At 40.8% G+C, this 19,153-nt stretch overlaps 2 protein-coding genes across 2 annotated transcripts; both read right to left on the bottom strand.

The window, feature by feature from the left end:
* Nucleotides 1-778: 778 nt before the first annotated feature.
* Nucleotides 779-9,558, bottom strand: rabep2 (rabaptin, RAB GTPase binding effector protein 2). The gene is made up of 12 exons (XM_031732621.2): nt 9,252-9,558; nt 5,976-6,131; nt 5,520-5,602; nt 5,097-5,447; nt 4,827-4,922; nt 4,639-4,737; nt 4,179-4,292; nt 3,615-3,693; nt 3,480-3,491; nt 3,224-3,378; nt 2,943-3,059; nt 779-2,132 (listed from the first exon to the last, which is right to left on the bottom strand). Exons 1-12 carry the CDS (start codon nt 9,298-9,300, stop codon nt 2,028-2,030), a joined length of 1,416 nt encoding a protein of 471 aa, XP_031588481.1. The 5' UTR covers nt 9,301-9,558; the 3' UTR covers nt 779-2,027.
* Nucleotides 9,559-11,431: 1,873 nt separating this feature from the next.
* si:ch211-11k18.4 lies at nt 11,432-18,174 on the bottom strand. The gene is made up of 12 exons (XM_031732622.2): nt 17,884-18,174; nt 17,087-17,198; nt 15,902-15,995; nt 15,599-15,653; nt 15,241-15,381; nt 14,636-14,796; nt 13,684-13,782; nt 13,411-13,556; nt 12,899-13,070; nt 12,701-12,813; nt 12,448-12,532; nt 11,432-12,240 (listed from the first exon to the last, which is right to left on the bottom strand). Exons 1-12 carry the CDS (start codon nt 17,999-18,001, stop codon nt 12,181-12,183), a joined length of 1,356 nt encoding a protein of 451 aa, XP_031588482.1. The 5' UTR covers nt 18,002-18,174; the 3' UTR covers nt 11,432-12,180.
* Nucleotides 18,175-19,153: the final 979 nt, after the last annotated feature.

Raw genomic sequence — 19,153 nt, 5'->3', positions numbered from 1 at the left:
CTATATTATTTACTGAGATCTGCCACTTCATTCACCTGCAAAATATGCAGAATTCAGGTTCCACATTAGTCACTGAATTCAGGGTCAGAGGTGATGTAAAGGTTGATGTAAAGCAGTGGTGTGAAAACCAGCAAAGACTCCAATCCAGCCTAATGCACAGCTTTGAAAAGGTGAAAGACGATACAAATTCTGTACTTTTAACTGTATTTTCACGAGTTTTACAGCTTCTCCTGCTGGTAAAGACCTCCCACCGTAAAGCAGACTTCAGCTACACCAGATTGGTCTCCGGTAACCCTATGTTGGGCAGGTTACATTGATGTCCTTGATTTGGTTCCCTTCATAGGGAGGAGGTCACTGGGGAGAGGGAGGTCTGGCCTTATCTGCTTAGGCTGCCGTTCCCACGACCCAGTTTGGAAGAAGTAGAATAAGATGGATGGATGGATGGATTTCAGATTTATAATTACAGGACAGTCTGAGCAATGAGCTATCAGAATGTTGCCTTGTAATTTTGTACTTTTATTTCTAAAAATTTAAGCTCAGACATCTGTTTTACTACAGCAGCATTTCTTAAAATTGCACTTTACTTAATATATTTTAATACAAAGGCCCTTGAGGTGACTCGGTGCTATATAAATAAAATGGAATTGAAAAGAATCTTAAGATATCTGGGGGAATAAATGTGTAGTTGAACGTCTTCACACTGGTCCGGCACACTTGCAGTGAGATCTAAGTGTATGTGGCCTGCGATGTAAGAGGAACAGACAGCCATGCACTCTGGTAGCTTTAGGACATACCTCGCTTTCCAGTGGCGACATTTATTTTTTGCACAGGTTGTTATACAGCACAACAGAAATAATAATGTGGTCAGTGTTTAAAAGACAACAGGGTGGTATCAATCTGGGAACCCTGCTGACTTAACATTTAGGAGCAAAGGGCAGAATTCCTGGGCTTCCGGCGCAGCCAGGATGTTTGTATAACCAAATATCCAGTTCAAGGAAGCGTAATCATTGTCAGGTAATACTCGACAGTTTTAAAATACACAGACGGTTTACATAGTAATCTGATTAAGTGTAAGTGTAGGATAGAGACTGGGCTCTGACTCTGGCTGTGCTGTCATTAACACAACAAAACAAGTCACTGTATTATCTGATCTTTGTTGGAGTAGCTGGGATTTTCCTGTAGAGATGAAGGTTTAGCTTCAATTTCAAGAGCAGCATCAACTTCCAAATACATTAAATCACATTTTAAATCCGAACCTACTGCATGGTGTGCAATTACACTGTGTAACAAGCTGATATGCATCGTTCAGTTTCCTGTAAACTTGCTCTGAAGCCAAGGGTTAAGAAACTCGATCACATGATTTAATTATAAATCTAAATGTTAAACATCTGACAACCTGTCATCAGTTTCTAATGTGCAGTCAAACCAAATAAAATAGGTTAAAGTTACGCGTTAATATTTCTTTACTGACACTCTCCTAATCATAAAACCCAGAATGTTGAGTCTAAAAGCTAATATGGTTTTAGTGAAGACGGGAATGTTATATGTATTAAAAATCACATCTAAATGCTGCAGATTTAGTGGCGTCAGTTCATTATTGCACCCGATCCACTGCCAAGAAAGGTCCTTATTCACAGAGATGCAAAAATATTGATAACTTGCATATTAATTACTGATAGTGTTGGACCCCTGAGTGTTTTGCTGGAGTCGTGTCAGATATACAAAACACACAATATTTACAAATGTCTTTGTACAGGAATAAATGTGTTACTAGACGTAAGGAAAAAAGAAAAACCATGAGAGAGTGTGAGAAGACTTTGCTTTGGTCATTAAGCACCACTTTCCTTCATTGACACCAATCCAACCTCCCCGAGACCTAATGTTTCCGTTTAGGAGTAATTCCAGTGTCACAACATGAGTGCTAGCAGCATCGTTCCAGCAGTCACTCCACCGGATCTTTTCATGTAGCCATGGTTAGCTTTCTTGGTCACTCTTGGGATGTTTCATCTCTTTGGCTCCAATGCATTTCACGGAGTATCCACAGGTGGGGAGCTATCTTCACCATGTCCCTCTTCCAGGATTTCCTTGACTTGCTCCAGACTCTCTGCCTGCCGAATTAACTCCAGCTTCACCTTAAAGGGGAGAAAGGTAGGCAGATAAAAATCAGCTAATTGATGATGTGCAGCATCCTGATGTAAACAGTTTTCTGCTTATTCTTAGATAAGACAGATCACCACAGAAACATGGTGTCTAACCAGATATTTAGTCTAGATACCAATTCACCGGCCTCCAGTAACACTGTGAGGAAGCACTTTTTGACCAGGATGTCCTTCAGTGTGCTTATTAAACAAAAATGTAACACTGCTTTCGTGCATCTGTACAATATCTCTAAAACTAGAAACATCTTGTCTCAGAGTGACGCTGAAAAACTAGTTTATGCATTTATTACTTCAAGGCTGGACTACTGTAATTCATTATTATCAGGATGTCCTTTAAAAAACAAACAAACCCTGAAACGGCTTTAACTGATCCAAAACACTGCAGCAAAAGTACTGAAAGCGAGTAGAAAGAGAGACCTTCGCCCATACTGGCTTCTCTTCATTGGCTCCCTGTTAAATCCAGAATTGATTTTAAATCCTCTCTACTTTATTTTTTGTCAAAACATACAGTTAAAGCTGGATCAGGTGACCCTGAACAGTCTTTTAGTTTTGCTGCAAAATTTCTAGGCTGCTGGGGGCTACCCATGATGCACTGTGCACAGTGTTTCTTCTTCACTCGCCTTTTTCACGCTCTGTTTATACACATCACTGCATTTAATCATTAGTTATTATTCATCTCTGGTTCCCTTCCACAGTGTGTTTTTTTTGTCCCGTCCTGTCCCCCCTCCTCATCCCCAACTGATCTCAGCAGGTTAAGCTGACCACTTGATGGTTGTTTCTTACCTGCAGTGACTGGGAGAGCTCAACGAAGTCTCGCTGCACGGCCTGGCTGGTGTCGACCTGAGAGCGCATGCTGATCACCTGGCTCCGCAGTTCCAGACACTGCTGGCTCAGAGTTGCCTGACAAACACAGAAATAACAGTCACATGAAATCCCTGTGTTTGACTTTAATATTTCTCACCTGTGTATAAAAGAAAAAGGCTCCTAATGGTGAATACTGAAAATAAAAATAAACCACCAAAAGAACAACAAAGCTTATAGATCTAAAAGCAGGCTGCAATTACTTTCTCGCTGCTGAGGGTCTTGTTGGTGCTTTGCACATGAGAGAGCGCCACCCGGAGGGCTTCCAGTTCAGTGCGACACGCCAGCAGCTCAGCCTGCAACTGCTCCCTCTGAGCGTGGATCTTCTCTGTCTCGGTTTTCAGACTGGAAAACTGCACTGCACATTAAAAAAAAATACATATAACAAATACAAATTATATAAATACATCCATCAGAATACCTACTAATCTAATCTAAAGCTATAGGCTGGTCACTCACCCTCTAAAACTTCTGATGACATCAGATTCAAGTAGAAGGAAGCAGATGGAGAAGGAAAAAAAAAAAAAAAAAACTTTGTTAAGTCCAAGAAAGGCAACACAGCAGATTCAACAGGTTATAAAATAATCCACAGACCGTTCTCCTCTGTCCGTGTGTCCAGCTGCTCCCTCAGGTTGACTATCTCAATGCGAAGGCGCTCTTCACAGTGTGCACCCTGCAGGTTAGAGTTTTAAAAAATGAAGTCACACTAACCCCATCAAAAAGCAAACATTAAACCTGTCTCGATGCATACGGGCTAGAAGCTGCCACAGCACAAATACAACCTGACCACCACCTCTGCTAATTATACACATTAAACAAACACAGTTATTATTCTGCTGGAAAATTAAACCCTCTCTACAATCTTAAAATGCCGGAAGTGAATGTGAGAGTTCTGAAATATTTCCACTGATCTGCCACAAGTACTCTAAATAAGGAAAGCCACTACTTCACAAAGAGGAACTCTAAACAAACAGACAAGCATCTCGAGGGTTTCTGTTCTCTCTCTCCGACGATGTGTAAAATGTCATAAACGTCCTAAAAATATTTCACTGTCTGTGCTGAATTTCACGTTTAAAAATAAAAACATCATAGAGTTTCAAGTGCTGCTTGCTGCAGCACTTGAAGGTGAACTAAGCTATAAAACCTCAAACACTGTACATGTAGTGCTGCTGAGAATGATGAGCCGATGTCTGGTACATCCTCCTCAACCTCTTCTCCTTTCAGTCTGGAAAGCTCATTGCACATCTTCCTCTGAGAAAGGGACAACTCCGCCTGGACCAAAAGAAAGCAAACAAACAAATGTAAGTTGGAACCCTTTGTCCTGCCATCCTAATAACATTCACATCGCTTCATGGATAATAGTACAAACAAGCACTGGAGTCTAGAGTGTGATGGATGATTGAGTCATCGTACACTTGAGTTGTTTGTGGAAATAAACACTGACAGTTAATTTCTGTTTAGTAAATATGTAGCTGAGTGTGTAATACTGTAAACAGAGGGAAAGCCCTCGCCTGGGTCTGTTAAAAGTTGAACAAACCAACCTAACAGCAAACCTACAGCTCGCTAAATGTTGTTTGTTTAATCTGCAGGAGTTATCTGAGTGTCTCATGTTACTCACCAGCCGGCTCTGGACTGCATTCTGTGACTGGCTGAAAGATTTCTGCAAATCCTGGAGGAGAGACTCTGAAGCCTGGACCTGAGACTGGAGGGTTGATACCTAAGATCACACATATACATACACTTATTAATGCACATATAGATATGCACATACATACAGACACACACAGTCAGAGCTTGTTCCTGTACCTGTTTGTGCGTGTGGTTGCTCTGGGTATCCAGTTCTCTCTCCAGCTCCTCCTTCTCCGCCTGCAGGCGACTCACTTCCCCTCGCAGCTCTGACAACTGACCGAAAAAGCCACAATGCAAACTCATTAGACCACAGAAACTGACTGGAAGCTACTTAGACATTAAAACTGCTCACATTGGAGCTGTTACACAGCGTTTTAGGGGGCTTTTTGATGAAGTAGTGCAACAAATATGCAGAATAATTAAAAAACAAACCGGTTAAATCCAAACCTGAGCATTGAGCGCGTCCCAGTCACTGTGTGTGACCAGCCGGTGCCCAGCCGGTGGCAGGTAAATGGCTTCAGGCACCAAAGTACCCGTGGAGACCAATGAGTCAGTGTCGTCCTGAGCGTGGTGTTTTCTGGGCAGCGATGGTGTGTCCAAGGAGAAAGAGGACAACGAGGCTGAGTCACAGTTCCTTAGTGAAAAATATCCTTCTGTTGTAAGTGCAGCACCTTCTCCCTCCGGCACCGCCTCCAGCTCTGGTGGATGGCTGTGCGTCGATGGCGCCGATTCGTCCTCAGTCAGGCTGTTGATGACTGACGCGTGTTCGGCATCCACCCTTCCCTTCCTTCCACTGATCTAACAAGTAGAAAAATCACATGAAGGGAGCCCAAAACACCTGGAGGAAAAGCAACACGGGCACACACTGACCATGTGGGGTCCACTGGATCTCTTCCACTCTACTGGTTGAGACTGCAGAACAGCTATCCTGGCCTCGTACTGAGCTGCTGTCTCTGAAAACACAAGCGACAACACATAATGATAATCTGTGAGTTCAGCTGTTGACTTTCAGCTTTCATCTATCGGGACATTAACATGATTATCACACTCAAAAAATACATCCACTTGCGCTACTTTTGTCCAATATTTCTTAAAGCCATTGGCTCTTCCTTGGAGCAAATTACTGAATAAATATTACTGCCAGAAACTACATTTAAACTGGTGCAAAAATGTATATGGGACACCCCTGATGTCCAGTTTTAGTTTTTTGGAGATTTGATTAAAAAAAGAAGATGAAGAAAAAAACAGGGCTTTTGTGGTTATGCAATATTTTGCCACGTGCACACAAAAAAATCCAGGCCAGGCCAACGCACAACAATCACCGACCTCTGAGAGCCTCCTGCAGTGACTGGATCTCTTGATCACATTGTTTTTGCAGCTCAGCCAGTTCCTCCTGTTTGCTCAGCTCACAGATCGTCGCCACGCCCTGCCAGTGTTCGACCTGTGCTCTGCAGTCTGCTAGCTGGGCCTGCAGGCTCGTCTCTGAAAATGACAGGACAAAGGATAAGGATAAGTTAGAGCTAAACAAATTTATTAGACCACCAGCCAATAAAAGGTCTGTGCAACAGCTGCCCTAAATGAACAGTTTATGTTTCTGTAATGGTTAGTCCAATGAAATGGATTATATGTTTGAGTTTTTAAGTTAAAGTATAATTATTGTTGTTATCAATCATACTTGCAAGCTTACCGTTTCACAAAAAATAGGAAAGCACACAATTATTTTTTGATTAACATGTCAAACTACAGTTAATTACTTGCTTTTCTGAACAGAAGAAAATCTGTTTTAGCCGTTGGATGTTAGGCTTGTTGGCTCAAATCTGGGTATAATAACAGATTTTTAAAAATATTTGTGTTTTCTTATTGTTACCAGAAATGGTCTAATAAATTTGGAGATACACTTTTACGCAAAGATTTGAGATAAGTTAGAAATGTTGATTTTTCTGAATCAAAACCTGAGGTTAAAAAAAATAATGACATGAATGTTTCTCTTTCAGCTAGCAAATAATAAACTTAACTGTCATTTTTTTATTATCCTGAAAAAATAAGCAGTGTAAAAGTTTAGACACCAGCTTTTTAACATAATATCAGATAGTCATAAGCTCAATAACCTTCAGCTGAGTCACCACAGATTAAAATAAGCCAAGTACCGTCATTAGGAACTGATAAAGTGTGCTCTAACCTTTGTGTTAACACTCAACAAACATGGGCTACTAGGTGCATGAGGAAACACATACAAAACAGTCATACAATATAAACATCCCTGTACCAAACCCTTCAAGTTTGCTTGTGTAGACAAATTTGACCACATTTTGATATATATAGTGACTAAAATGCTTTTTTCCCCTTCCTAGTTTGATTTTTCTGTTCAGCTTTATTAACTACAATAACCTTGTTAGGAAACAGCTGATGGACTATTCATTTAAAATAAATGTCTTGATGCATGCTCAATTGATTTAGGTCAAAAGCTCAAATAGGATTGCTTTTTTTTTTTAATAAAAGTGAGGTAATTTAATTATGAATTTATTCAATTATGTTTGTTTCTCTGGTTTTTCTGGAATCTAGTCCTAAAAGAAAACAAAACATTTTTTTGGGCCGTTGTAAATTTAAAAAAAAAACTGTAAATGATGATCTATCTCATACAAACAACTATTATTAATTAGGAAAAGCTTTGACGTGACTATAATGACCTCCAGGAAGGTTTCGCTGACACAGGGGTGGGTTATGCTATACTGTTGCTACACAGAGCTGAAAAACATGGTCTGGAAGAGGAAAGGAAACCTTATCTATGACTCTGTCACAAAAGCCAATGTCCGAAGTATGCAAAAAATCTCGATAAGCTGCAGTCATTTGGACACAGCTGCTGCGGATCTATTGGGTCAAAACTTATCTCTTTGGCCAAATGGAGAAACAAACAAAGCACGAGCATTTGACGAAAAGAGTATTTTGACAACTGTTCAGCATAGGGCGGAAATACACAGGAAACACTGCACAGATTTGGAATTCAAATCATTCAGTCCATCAGGGAACTGAAAGTGAAAACCGACTGGCCACAGTAAGTGGTCAGCAGAGATATCTGACTTACACATTATTGGAAATCTATAGTTTGAGCCTAAAAATATCTCAGAACTTGAAATTGTCTGCAAATTACAGCACTTAGCTCCTTCTGTAACCTGAAATCAAAGTGGTTGTACTCAGTAAAAGACCTAAACTCCAGTACTAAACACCAGTATATTTATTTTTTAAAACTAAGTTCATGAAATACTTGCATTAACATCTGAAGGAAGACACAGGTTTAAAGTGTCTTGCTGCAGTCTTTTTGCATAAAATCAACAACAAAATATCTGATTTGACCAAGGGGCTGGCTTGGACCACATCACTGATTAGTTTCACTTCCAGTCTAACCATTTATTCTTTTATATGTAATAAACTACCTTCTTCAACTTGCTCACTTGCCCACACAGGAACTCAAACCCCCAAAGTATTTATTTTATAACTTAAAAAAAAAAAATAGAGCAAAGCAGTATTTCTCTACAATCTCTAAAACAGCTTCAGTTTACAGTATATTTTTTATTTGAAAGGAGGGAGGGATGAAAAAATATACCTCAACACATTCCTCCCCTCTACACTAGCTTCCTTTATAAATTAAAAGTATCACTCCTGGCCCTACACTTACTTGGTATTGGGATCGATACCGAAATTTGCAATAACTTACAGCATCACTGGAAAAGGGACGAGTGAAACTTTATACTTTGCTACTTTTAGACAATCTCATACAGGTTACAGTTATTTGTAAGACACCTGTGTTGCTTGAGAAATTTACAGCAAGCACTTGTTGCACTAACTTTTACTGCTTACCCTACACCTAAAAGGTGATTTGTAAACTTACTCAAATGCTGCACTCAAGGACACCAGGAGATGGGTGTACATTAATGTGAACTTCATTCCGCACAATGCTTATTCACTGCTTTCCAAGGGCACGCACATTGTTCATCACTACATCTATGTGACTTTGTAATGCAAAACAGCCTGTGCACTGCTGCCTCCTACTACTTATTAAATCACCCGAAAGGTAAACTCATGCTTTAATGTAAGTATTAATATTTCAGTGACATCGTGTGCACTGGATAATACGAGTATTTTAACAATATGCCAGCTAATGAAGGCTTCTTTTACTTTCAGTTACATTTTCAGGGTTATAATCATATTTATATTTACCATTTGTCATAAATTACCTAGTGGTTTTAGCTATAATGCTACAATAAGACCAACGTGTATGAGTGAAGTGGCAACTAAACAACATTAAAACCCACTTTCCCTCTTTTTTCGAGGCAAAAAGTAAACGTTAATACAGAGCTAGCCAGCGGCTAGCATCGTCCGTTCATTTCTATGGGCAGTAATGCTAACAGGCCGTCTCCCGGCTACGTTCCCCAGCGCCCCTTCAACGCCAGCAGGCTGAAGACAAGCAACAAGTTAAAATGAATACTTAACTACGTTTAAAGCGGTAAAGCGGCCAGTGTCGCCACGTAGCTTACCCTGATGGTGAATGTGGTGATAGTAGCTAGCTGTGAAGCAGATTAAAGTTTTGCTTTGTTTTTTAATTACCTGTGTCTTCATTCTTGGAGCTCATCTTCTCGTCTGGCAGCTCCATCATCAGAAGAGGAAGGGATGTCAGGGGAGGGGGGAAAAAGAAAAGCTAATCAAAACAGTGATAAACCGGTCTTGGTCATTTTTGTGCAAGCAGCAGGACTTGAGTGTGGAAATGATAAGCACAGCGTCAACTTCAGGAAACAACTTTCCCCGGTCTAAGCCTGCGGAAAACACGTCAACCTCCTTCCTGTGCACAGATGCCTGTCCCTGTTTGCCTCCAGTGTTTAGTCTGTTAGTTCGGCTGTTTTTTTAAATGCGCATTAATATCAAGATGTCGTGGTGCTCAGGTTTGAGTTTTATTACTGCTGCTTCCTCCCTGGAGATTTTACTGTACATCCTGATATGTCCGGGCTTATGACCCTGGAGGTCAGTGGACCATAGCTTGATCCAAATTTCAGCCCATATACAAGAATATCATCAAACACACATTACTTATTATATTAATTAAGATTTTTATCTCTTTATAGTCTTAAAAAACTGACTTAGACAACTTTATTTGGAGGTGATTAAATGCTCCTTTTAATCTCACAAAAATTTATTTTTTAACTGCAAAAGCCACTGGGGGAGTGTCTGATTCATTTTTATGTAGAAATAGGAAAGAATACAAAGTAAGTGTGACTGTAAACATGAATCAGTGTTTATACAAAATAAGTATACCCTCTGCTGGAGGAATACTGGTAATGTTAGTTAACCAAAGTCAAACCAAAAACTAGGCGTGCTTACAGAAAAGACTCAAATGAAAAAATCTAATACCTTTGCTTTACACCTGTATTGGTAAATACACTGTAGTCCTGCTCCATAACCAAGTACACTTCAGCTTCAATGAAATGCTCAGTCAGTTTTACACAAATCCATCAGGACTCAAACCTTCCAGAAAAGTTCAACTTTCAACTCGTTAGTCCACAGAATATTTTCCCAGAAGTCTTTGGGTCTTTCCAGACTGACGGATGTCAATGACTTTCTTTCTCAGCTTTTTTTTTTCTGATTGATCTAATTGTATTGATCTGAAACCTTTAAATGTGACACATATGAAGAAAAAAATCAGAAAGAGAGCAAATAGTTTTTTAATGTGGTGTAACAGTGAAGCTGCGAGGAGCAGAGATACTGTAGTGATGGTGGATGATTTTAAATACATGGGGTCAACCATCCAAAGCAGCTGACAGTACAGAAGAGAAGTGAAGAAGTGCAGGCAGGGTGGAGTGGGTGGAGATGTGTCGGGGTGATTTTTGACAGAAGGAAAGAAGCAATAGTAAAAGGGAACATTTACAAGACCTGCTGCGATGTGTGGTTTGGAGACACTGACGTTAATGAAGACAGGAGGCAGAGCTGAAGATGTTCTGATTTTCAGTGGGAGGGATCAGAACAGGCGAGATCAGAAATGAGCACATCAGAGGGACAGCTGAGGCTGAGCAGTTTGCAGACAAAGTTAGAGAGGCAAGGCTGAGATGTTTTGGACATGTGCAGAGGAGAGATAGAGGATAAATTGCACAAAAGATGTTGAACATGGAGCTGCCAGGCAGTAGAAAAGGAAGGTCACAGAGATTCGTGGATCTGGTGAAGGAGGACATGCAGGGGGTTGGTGTAACTGAGGAGGAAGATACCAGGGATAGGATGAGAAGGAGGCAGGCCTAAAGGGAACAACCGTAAGCAACAGAAACATATTCACTGTTAGATTATGAGGCATTCATAAGTTTGCAAGGAACTATTTTACACTGACAAAGTGGCATTCACAGGTCAAACCAATGGTTAACCTTTTAAAAAGAGGAAATTACATTTTCTGAGTAAAACTTTGCACTCTGGTCTCCTAGCACCTGTTTCCTTTGGGTAGCAAAAGCATAACTGAACAGGAAATATCCCGTGGCAGTTTCCTGTTTTTGCTCTTTTATTAAATTTTTTTTTTTTAAACTAGAAAAACAAACTGGAAACCACTTAAAATCCTGATACCACACAAGTCTACGTCTATGGTGTATTCATCTGGAAACCTGATGTTGTTTTGTTGTGATGATGTTTTATAACTGGCACTGTTGTTCACATGCTGACACACAGGTTTTTACAAAAACAAAACATTCAAAACAGAGGCACGACATCATATCCTGACTTCCATCCAATAGAAACTGGGACAAACTTCAAACGCACAGGGAAACACTCAAGTGCATTTTTAAAAAGCTTTAAAACACTGACATGTCACAATATTACATAAAATGCTTAAACCTTACGCTTAAGAAGAAAAGTAAAGAAAAAAAAAAGTATAATCCATTACTGTATTTTTATTTATTCAAGTTTAAAACATGTTCACAATGTAGAAAGAAAATACAAAAGGTTTGATTGGTCACAGGTAACACTTCTTACTGCAGCAGCAAGATGCGTGCAGACAACTGGATATTCTACATGAGCCAACCTACACAATCTGCAGACATTCATGATGGGAAATGGATTCATTAATTAACGAGTCAAAAGCACTGTAAAAAACGCTGGTAAAGGTCCTCAGAAACAGTGTCTCATAGAAAGTGACTCACACAAAGCAGTGCTTTAGGTCTCATACAGAAATATTATAAATAGTTTGGAAATGTTTAAATATCTTAAGTGGTATAAGCCTGAAATCATTTCAGAGAAGAGGCACTGATACATGTGTATAAAATGTTTACGAAGAAGTGATCAGTAACAAAAGCTCATTTCATCTGCAGGTAGTGTGTGGTTTAACCGCTTTTTTTAATATAACAGAGGTAACATCATCTAATGGGTAAAGTGGCTTCACAGTTCACAGCACCACAACTTGGATGGTTCACCACCAAGTGTTCTGCAGAGCACGGAGGCTGGTGTGGAATCTCGGAAAAGTGATCGTCTAGTCCTTCGTGACAGTGAGGATATCTGCGTGCATGCGTCCCTACAAGCCCATGTCGTGATCGCTGACACTCTGGCGTAGGTAGTCTTCATACAGCTTTTTCTACAGGAAGAGAATCAACCATTAAAATCCCAAAATAATCCACTTCATGCCAGCAGAAGCAGTCACACTCATACAGGGATGCAAAGATCCAACTTTTTTTCAGTTCTGGCACCCGTACAGATATCTTGGCTTAGGCTTAGTGGGGTTGGAGCAGTCAGCAAACTGATATCTGATCAGTGCATCCTTAACCCCACACATACACACTACCTTTTTGGTCTTGACCACCTCCTGCACGTACTCCAGCTTCTCCTGTAGCTGCCTTTTCTGTTTGGTCGATAGAGTGGGTTGAGTTCTGCAAAGAATTAAAGGGAGGAGTGTGATGAGATTCGCAGTGAACACACATGGCATGCTGACGCTGGAAGAGCTGGGAACAAATAACATGAGGACATGCAAGTGCCTCAGGTGCTGATGGATGAAAATGAAGTCTAAAAGGCTGTGATGACACTGCGAAACTTCCTACCTGAAGGTGAAGCGTGCAATGATGAGCAGGAGGAAGGACAGAAGCACCAGCCCAGCGCAGCCATAAAGCTGCTGCTCCACAGACAGGGACTGAAATATTTTCACCGCGGGCATCTGCAGGACACAAGAGCAGCCTTATGTGAAGACCATATGCAACAGTTTCAACAGCTACGAGTGACGAGCGTGCTTGGCCACTGACCAGGTAGAGGGAGAGTGCCTCTGTACCCTCTTGGCCCAGAGCCGCATCCAGCAGGTCCTGGGACAGAGCGCCCAGCAACAGAAACGCCATCAGAGCCAGAGGGACGCTGAAGCCCAGCAGAGTCAGGAAGCAGCTCTTGCAGCGTGCGTGTCGGTTCTCAACAGTGGTCTGCCTGCGTGAACAGATGGTCGGGTTATTCTCCAAAGACAATTCCAAACAAAAATATGACTCACACGTTCCTCTGAACACTCCTACTGAAGGATTCCCATTAATCTTTATAGTTACACTTTACTTCCTGCTCAATGTATGGCTATTAAAAGTGGTCGTGAACGCACAAACTCTTAAATCAATGTTAAAATTATTGGCCAAAAGGGAACGTGTGCAAGAAAAACACTGTGTCAGGAACCTCCTGCTCTGGCAATACCTTGTGAATAAAGGGAGCAGCTGAAAGTAGCCTTTCAGAGGAGGCTGTCAGTGCAGTGTGAATTACAAAGTGAGTGTCACTGTGTTACCTGTCATTAATGAGCTTGTCTGTGACAGCCTCAACAATGAGCTCGCAGTCCCTCTCCAGGGAGTTGAGTGTGTTTTGGACCGTCTGGTTGATAGTTTTCTCGATGGTGCGACAAACCTCCTCGATCTGGTTGACGCAGCGGCTTGGCTGACAGCAGGAAGGCAAACAGAAGATTTTTTTTTTTTCTAAACAGTAGTCTATACCAACTGGTGACTTTTGTGTGTGCAGAAAGAGTAAGGACGGCAGAAAGATGAGATGAAAGAATCACTTTTACCTTATTTGGATTAGGAATGTAGATGGTGGGCATGTCAAACCCACACTTGTTCAGTCCCGGCCGCTTGCAGAGCTCCTGGACAATCTGCATCATCACCCTCTGAGAGAGCAGTAACAAAAGACACAGGAGTCAGGAGGAGATGGAACAAAGATGGCATTTTTCTGCTACTGATAGGGAGATTATCAACTGTATGTAGTGTTTTTCTGTTATTTAGTCATGTAAACAAAGTTTGAAATGCGCCACTCACTTACTCGTGACTACTGTATTGCACGATGTCGTGTTTAAACAAGTATTCTCTTACTGCAGAATAAGTTAGGAAATCCCTTTCGTTTATGGACAGATCAAAGTGAAATTATTTAGACTGATTCCTTTTTATTTTTGATGAATATTCTACAAATATACTCATCAAGTGCTCTAATTAGCTACAATTTCATCAGTGTAAAACAGACTTTGCAGCAGATGAGGATCAACCACAAAAAGATTTATCAATTTCCTTTTCTATGTAATGTATATAAGCTGGATGGATGTATTGATGGATATTAACAAACTTATTAAGATACAGCTGAACAGGCTGCGTACAGCAACAATTCCCTTTGGCAGAGAATCTGTGTCGCACTCACAGCATTCCCTTGGAAAAAGAAAATGTGGCACTATTACCATGCTGACCTAAACAGTTAAAAGAGCCACCTTTGTGACAAAGAGAATAACCTGAAAGTAATAAAATTGTGTGCTTCAATGCAAGATTAATGAGCGAAAGCATCGCTCAAAAATTATTCTATACCCAGTGCAGGTATTTTTTTAATTTGCTAGACTGGCAAAACACACCGGGGCAGCATACTTAGAAACTACACTGCAGAGTGTGGGCAGGAATTATCTAATACAAAGAGAATGATGTAACTTTGTTTGTTCAGAGCGTTGACTCTCCTACAGTAGCTGCTGCTGGTATGTGTACCTGTCTGTCCGACTCTCCTCCGGCCTCGTCAGCCTTGCTCAGGTAAAACCGCAGCCGGTCTCCGTGCTTTTCATTCAGGCTCTCCACAATGTTGAGGGTGCGCTTGCACAGAGCCTGACCCATGGGGTCAAAGAAGACCAGAATTAGGTCACAAAGATCACCTGAGAGCGACAGTGAAAAGGAGCATTATTTACTACCGAGGAAACCCTGTGAGTTTATTCTCATCGCATTATAAACTGGGTCGTAATCCGAGCAAGTGTGGAATTTCTTTCCACTTCCCTGTTATTTAGTTAAACTAAGAACTTAAACCGCTTAAAGATGTGTCGAAGCAACAAAGCTGGCTCACAAAGTTAACCCTACGTAGAGCTTCAGCTCACTATGGCAAATTAAAAGTACTAATAAAGAGATAAACACTTGACTGGTCATTCACTGTGATGGAGAGGCCCACAAACATCTAAATGACTCCAAATTGAATCTGGTTTTAGTTTTGTTTGTTTCAGGTATCTCTGGTTTCACATAGCTACCGCTGTCCTTCTGCATTACCAAAGGAAGATTGCTTAAAACTACCACAAGACAGCGGCCAAGGTGGAACAGCAGAAACCCACCCAGCCACAGGATGACCTCGTCCACGTCAAATGGATACTTCATATCGCCGTCCACCAAGCCCGGCGAATCAACAAACGTCACCAAGCTGAACCGTTTCTGTCGAGATGTGCAGATCTCTGTGCTCAAGTACTCTGAGACACCTGGGAAAGAATTCAAAAACACAGTTACAGTGAGTGCCTAGCATTAAAAAAAGAAAAAAGCACAATAAGAACAAGGCCACACAGCTACTCTAAAAAGCTTTTTCTTCCCATTTATTCAACTGGGCGCTTTAATCACTGTAATTTGTTGCTACATACAAACGGCAAACTGCCAAAACACTGTCCATAGCAAATCTCTGGGCAATATTAAATCTCTCACCTTTAAACTCCTGCAGAGGTTTGAAGTGTGGATACAGATGAAGGGTGGCATTTCCCTAAAAAAATAAATGAATAAAGCAGAAGTAGATCTGTCACAGATAGTTTGTAAAAAGCATATCAGGTACTCCAAGAACACTGAAACCACCAAAGAGGGACTCATTTCGGTCCACAGTAATAAATCACTGTTACGAGGAGCAGACGGCTGACATTTTAAAGATGAAATGGCTCACGGTGGGAATGAGACGTGCCTTTTGAAAACACCCATAGCCCCGTTTAAAAACAGAAAATGGACCGCAGCACTTACTGTGAGAGACTCTCTCTTGCGTCCACTTGTAACAAAGCTGAAGCCTTGGGTCTCAATAGCTACTCCAGTGCGCTGGATGTGCTCTTCCACGTACCTGAACAATAAAAACAGAAATATCTTGATTATTGCTTATCTGAATAGTGTATAAAAACCATGAATAAGGGGCTAAAGACACTGATAAAGATGGACAGGCTAATTTAGTCAACTCAGATTCAGACACGAGTCAAATAAAGATCAGAGAACATTTAGAAGTAATCGTAACTCTTTAAATACTGGTAATTTCAGAGGATATACACATGCGCTTTATTCAGTCTGACTGCTGTGCAACTGGGCAATAAATTAAAGGAAAGCCAAAAGGCACCTTGGTCAGGTTTTAGTCTGATGTGGGCCTCCAGTGCCTGTTCCTTGGCACTGAGTTTACAAATCTCTGCAGCTCTGCTAAAGGAGCTCAATCACACTTCCAATAGATATTTCCTTTTGGTGTTTTCCTGATTACAGAGGAGATCAGGGACTTACACACTGATTCAGGTGTTTAACTGGGTCTGCTGACTGTGAAGGCGATAGCATATTATTCACTTCATTTTTGTACTAATCAAACCATTCAGTGTGCACCGATTCCCTGTACATGGGCACATGAAGCACAACATCCCCATCAGGAAAGAAATAGGATGAAGGTGATCGCTCACACCAAGTTCCCTCTAACAGCTGGTTTAAACTTCTGCAAGCCATTGCTGTCATTTCCAGCATTCATGCTTTTGCATAAATGCTGGCAATGATTGCAATGCTTTATATTTGGTTATGCGGTTATGTCCCAGTGTTTTATATGCAGTGGGTGCCACAACGGAAAGACCTGAGACTTTGTCCCTCCTGAGTCCCTACTTCCAATTTTCAGTTTTAAACATATTTGCCCCTCAAATTCCTCCATTTCTTTTCACATTCCCTAATCTCTATTTTAATAGTTGGGACAATCTCCTTCCAGGAATTTGCTAACATCTATGAGTCCTGACGGTGTAGGGTTTCGGAGGGAGTTTGCAGTTACCACGTACCTACGGCATAGATTTAACACAGAAGTATCCTCATCCCAGACACCAGATTTCCATTACTCTGTCAGTTGGATAAGTGGTTAATAATCTGCCACCTACCTACTTGCACTTGTGCAAATATTTATCCATAACATATATTTACCAGTTGATGAAGGAGCTTTTCCCAGCAGAGTGGTTCCCCATCAGCAGCACAGTGATCTTTTTTCTGGGCGGCAGCAACTTCACACCAACAGATTCGGCCACTGGGATCAACCCTGAATATAACAAACAGTAGGATACAGATGGTTCATTAGCTTCTGTGGGAAAGGAGAAAAATCATGGTGCTGTGTTGGGATGAGCAGATCTAAATGTTAAGTGACATTTGGCATGTAAAGGACAATATCAAAGTTCTCAACTACTTAAAGGAAGCCATTTCGCTAAGTGACAGTCTTCTTTCTCTCACCATTCCCGTTTTTTCACTTGGCATAGTGTCTGTCATTATCTGTGAGATATATCAGCGAGATGTGCGAGTCAACTGGCAGATCTGTTTTTAAGCTAAAATGTTGCACTTTCTCAATATATGGGATAACCCTGTGCTGCCAATACTGGAGGTACCAGATCCAGAAGTAAACTTATATTAGAAGTTACATCACAGCTATGCAGCTGACTTATTACTAACAAACAAAGTGCCACATCAGTGGGTGACTGATTTAACCAGCATTAACGTTGACAGTCGCATCGTCAGCAAATATCATAAAATCCTCACTAGCTAACTCAGCTAACGGTTAGCTCCCCGTGCTTTTGGAGAAGGCTAACGTTATGTACAAAGTTAGCTAGCTGCTACCCCCCCCCCCGGGCAGCAAAGGGTTTGTTTTATCAACTTTAATACCAAACAGGTGAAAGGTGCAGGCGTCAGGTGAGATGCTGTCAGTTCCACGAGTTGTACGTCAGCCAACTCACCGCTGTCAGGATCCGTGTACAGTTGATGACAATCCCGCAAGATGCGCTCATCGCAGGACACACCGCCGGTTATCGAGTCTGAGTTTGCGGCACTTCGGCTCTTGATTTTCCCGGACATCGTTACACTCAGTGATGAATTAAAAGTTTCACACAGACTTCAGCAAGCATATGAATTCCACCTCAATGAGCTAGCAACAAACAAAGCCGGTCTGCCTCGTTTGAATCGCCCCGGTCCGTACCTTGGCCACGTCGTCAGCTTGGGCGGCTTTTGTTGCACGGGATTATGGGTAATGAAGTTTGGAATATGGCTGAGGGGAAGAGCCAAACATTTCCTGGTTAGACAGACACATGTGATATGTAGAGTTGTTTTTCAGTCAACTTAAATAAACAGCATGTCCACAAATAATAATAATAATAATGATAATAATAATAATAATAATAATAATAATAATAATAATAATAATAATAATAATAACATTTCATTAGGGAAACTTTAAGAATTAAACTAGATTTCCTTGTGTTTAAAACTGCAGCAAGTCATATCTGCAATTTTAAAAACATAAGTAAACGAGTATTTCAAAGCCAAGGACATTTACATTCACACATGCTGCAAATTGAATGTAAAAATAATTAGTAAGCATAATGTAAGTAATGGCAGAAAATGACTTTTAAGGAAACATGATCCCTATTTTGTGGGGCTCTCAGTGTGGTAATGTGCAAATTAATGCAGACATGTTAGTGTATTTATGGTCCACACATTTTGGTTGAATTTTTAAAAACACTGTCGACTCACACCAAGAAGGTCCTTGGATTCAATCAAAGCATTGTCTTCCTGAACTATGCAAGGTCTTCTCTGAAAAAGACATCTGAGTGGGAGTACGTGTTACTCTAAAAAACTGTATGGGACCTTTCCAGTGTGAAAGCTGTCAGTTTCATAAGCAATTATGCACAAGCCAGATGGTACCTCTACTACTTTTAGTCCAAAGGATGCAGTTTCCATGTTTTCAAGGTGAATTTTAAACTGTAATTAGTCCGACCACAGAAGAGTTTTCCACTTTGCCCCAGTCCATTTTAAGTGAGAATTGGCCCAAAGAAGAATGCAGTATTTCTGGATCATGTTCATATATGGCTTCTTTTTTGCATAATAGAGCTTTAACCTAAATTTTTGGATAGTCTGGTGAACCGTGTTCACAGACAATGATTTCTTTCTGAAAGAGTTCCTCAGCTCGTTTCATTCAAGAATTATTCAAGAATTATGTCTGTTTTAAAT

Source organism: Oreochromis aureus, linkage group 4, assembly GCF_013358895.1.
Source record: "Oreochromis aureus strain Israel breed Guangdong linkage group 4, ZZ_aureus, whole genome shotgun sequence".
Lineage (NCBI taxonomy): Eukaryota > Metazoa > Chordata > Actinopteri > Cichliformes > Cichlidae > Oreochromis > Oreochromis aureus.
Note: the sequence above shows the minus strand (reverse complement) of the source record. Positions and strands in the feature narration are given on the sequence as shown.

What these genes read in the sequence shown, in the direction of transcription:
- si:ch211-11k18.4 (XM_031732622.2), bottom strand. Translation starts at nt 18,001, where the DNA reads ATGTCCGGGAAAATCAAGAGCCGAAGTGCCGCAAACTCAGACTCGATA. An exon ending in GCAAGAGAGAGTCTCTCACA is followed by an intron (nt 15,654 to 15,901) that starts GTAAGTGCTGCG and finishes TTATTTTTTTAG; the next exon opens with GGAAATGCCACCCTTCATCT. An exon ending in AGGTGGTCAAGACCAAAAAG is followed by an intron (nt 12,241 to 12,447) that starts GTAGTGTGTATG and finishes CTCTTCCTGTAG; the next exon opens with AAAAAGCTGTATGAAGACTA.
- rabep2 (XM_031732621.2), bottom strand. Translation starts at nt 9,300, where the DNA reads ATGATGGAGCTGCCAGACGAGAAGATGAGCTCCAAGAATGAAGACACA. An exon ending in ACTGCAGGAGGCTCTCAGAG is followed by an intron (nt 5,603 to 5,975) that starts GTCGGTGATTGT and finishes TTGTGTTTTCAG; the next exon opens with AGACAGCAGCTCAGTACGAG. An exon ending in GGGACGCGCTCAATGCTCAG is followed by an intron (nt 4,923 to 5,096) that starts GTTTGGATTTAA and finishes TTTTTCGGTCAG; the next exon opens with TTGTCAGAGCTGCGAGGGGA.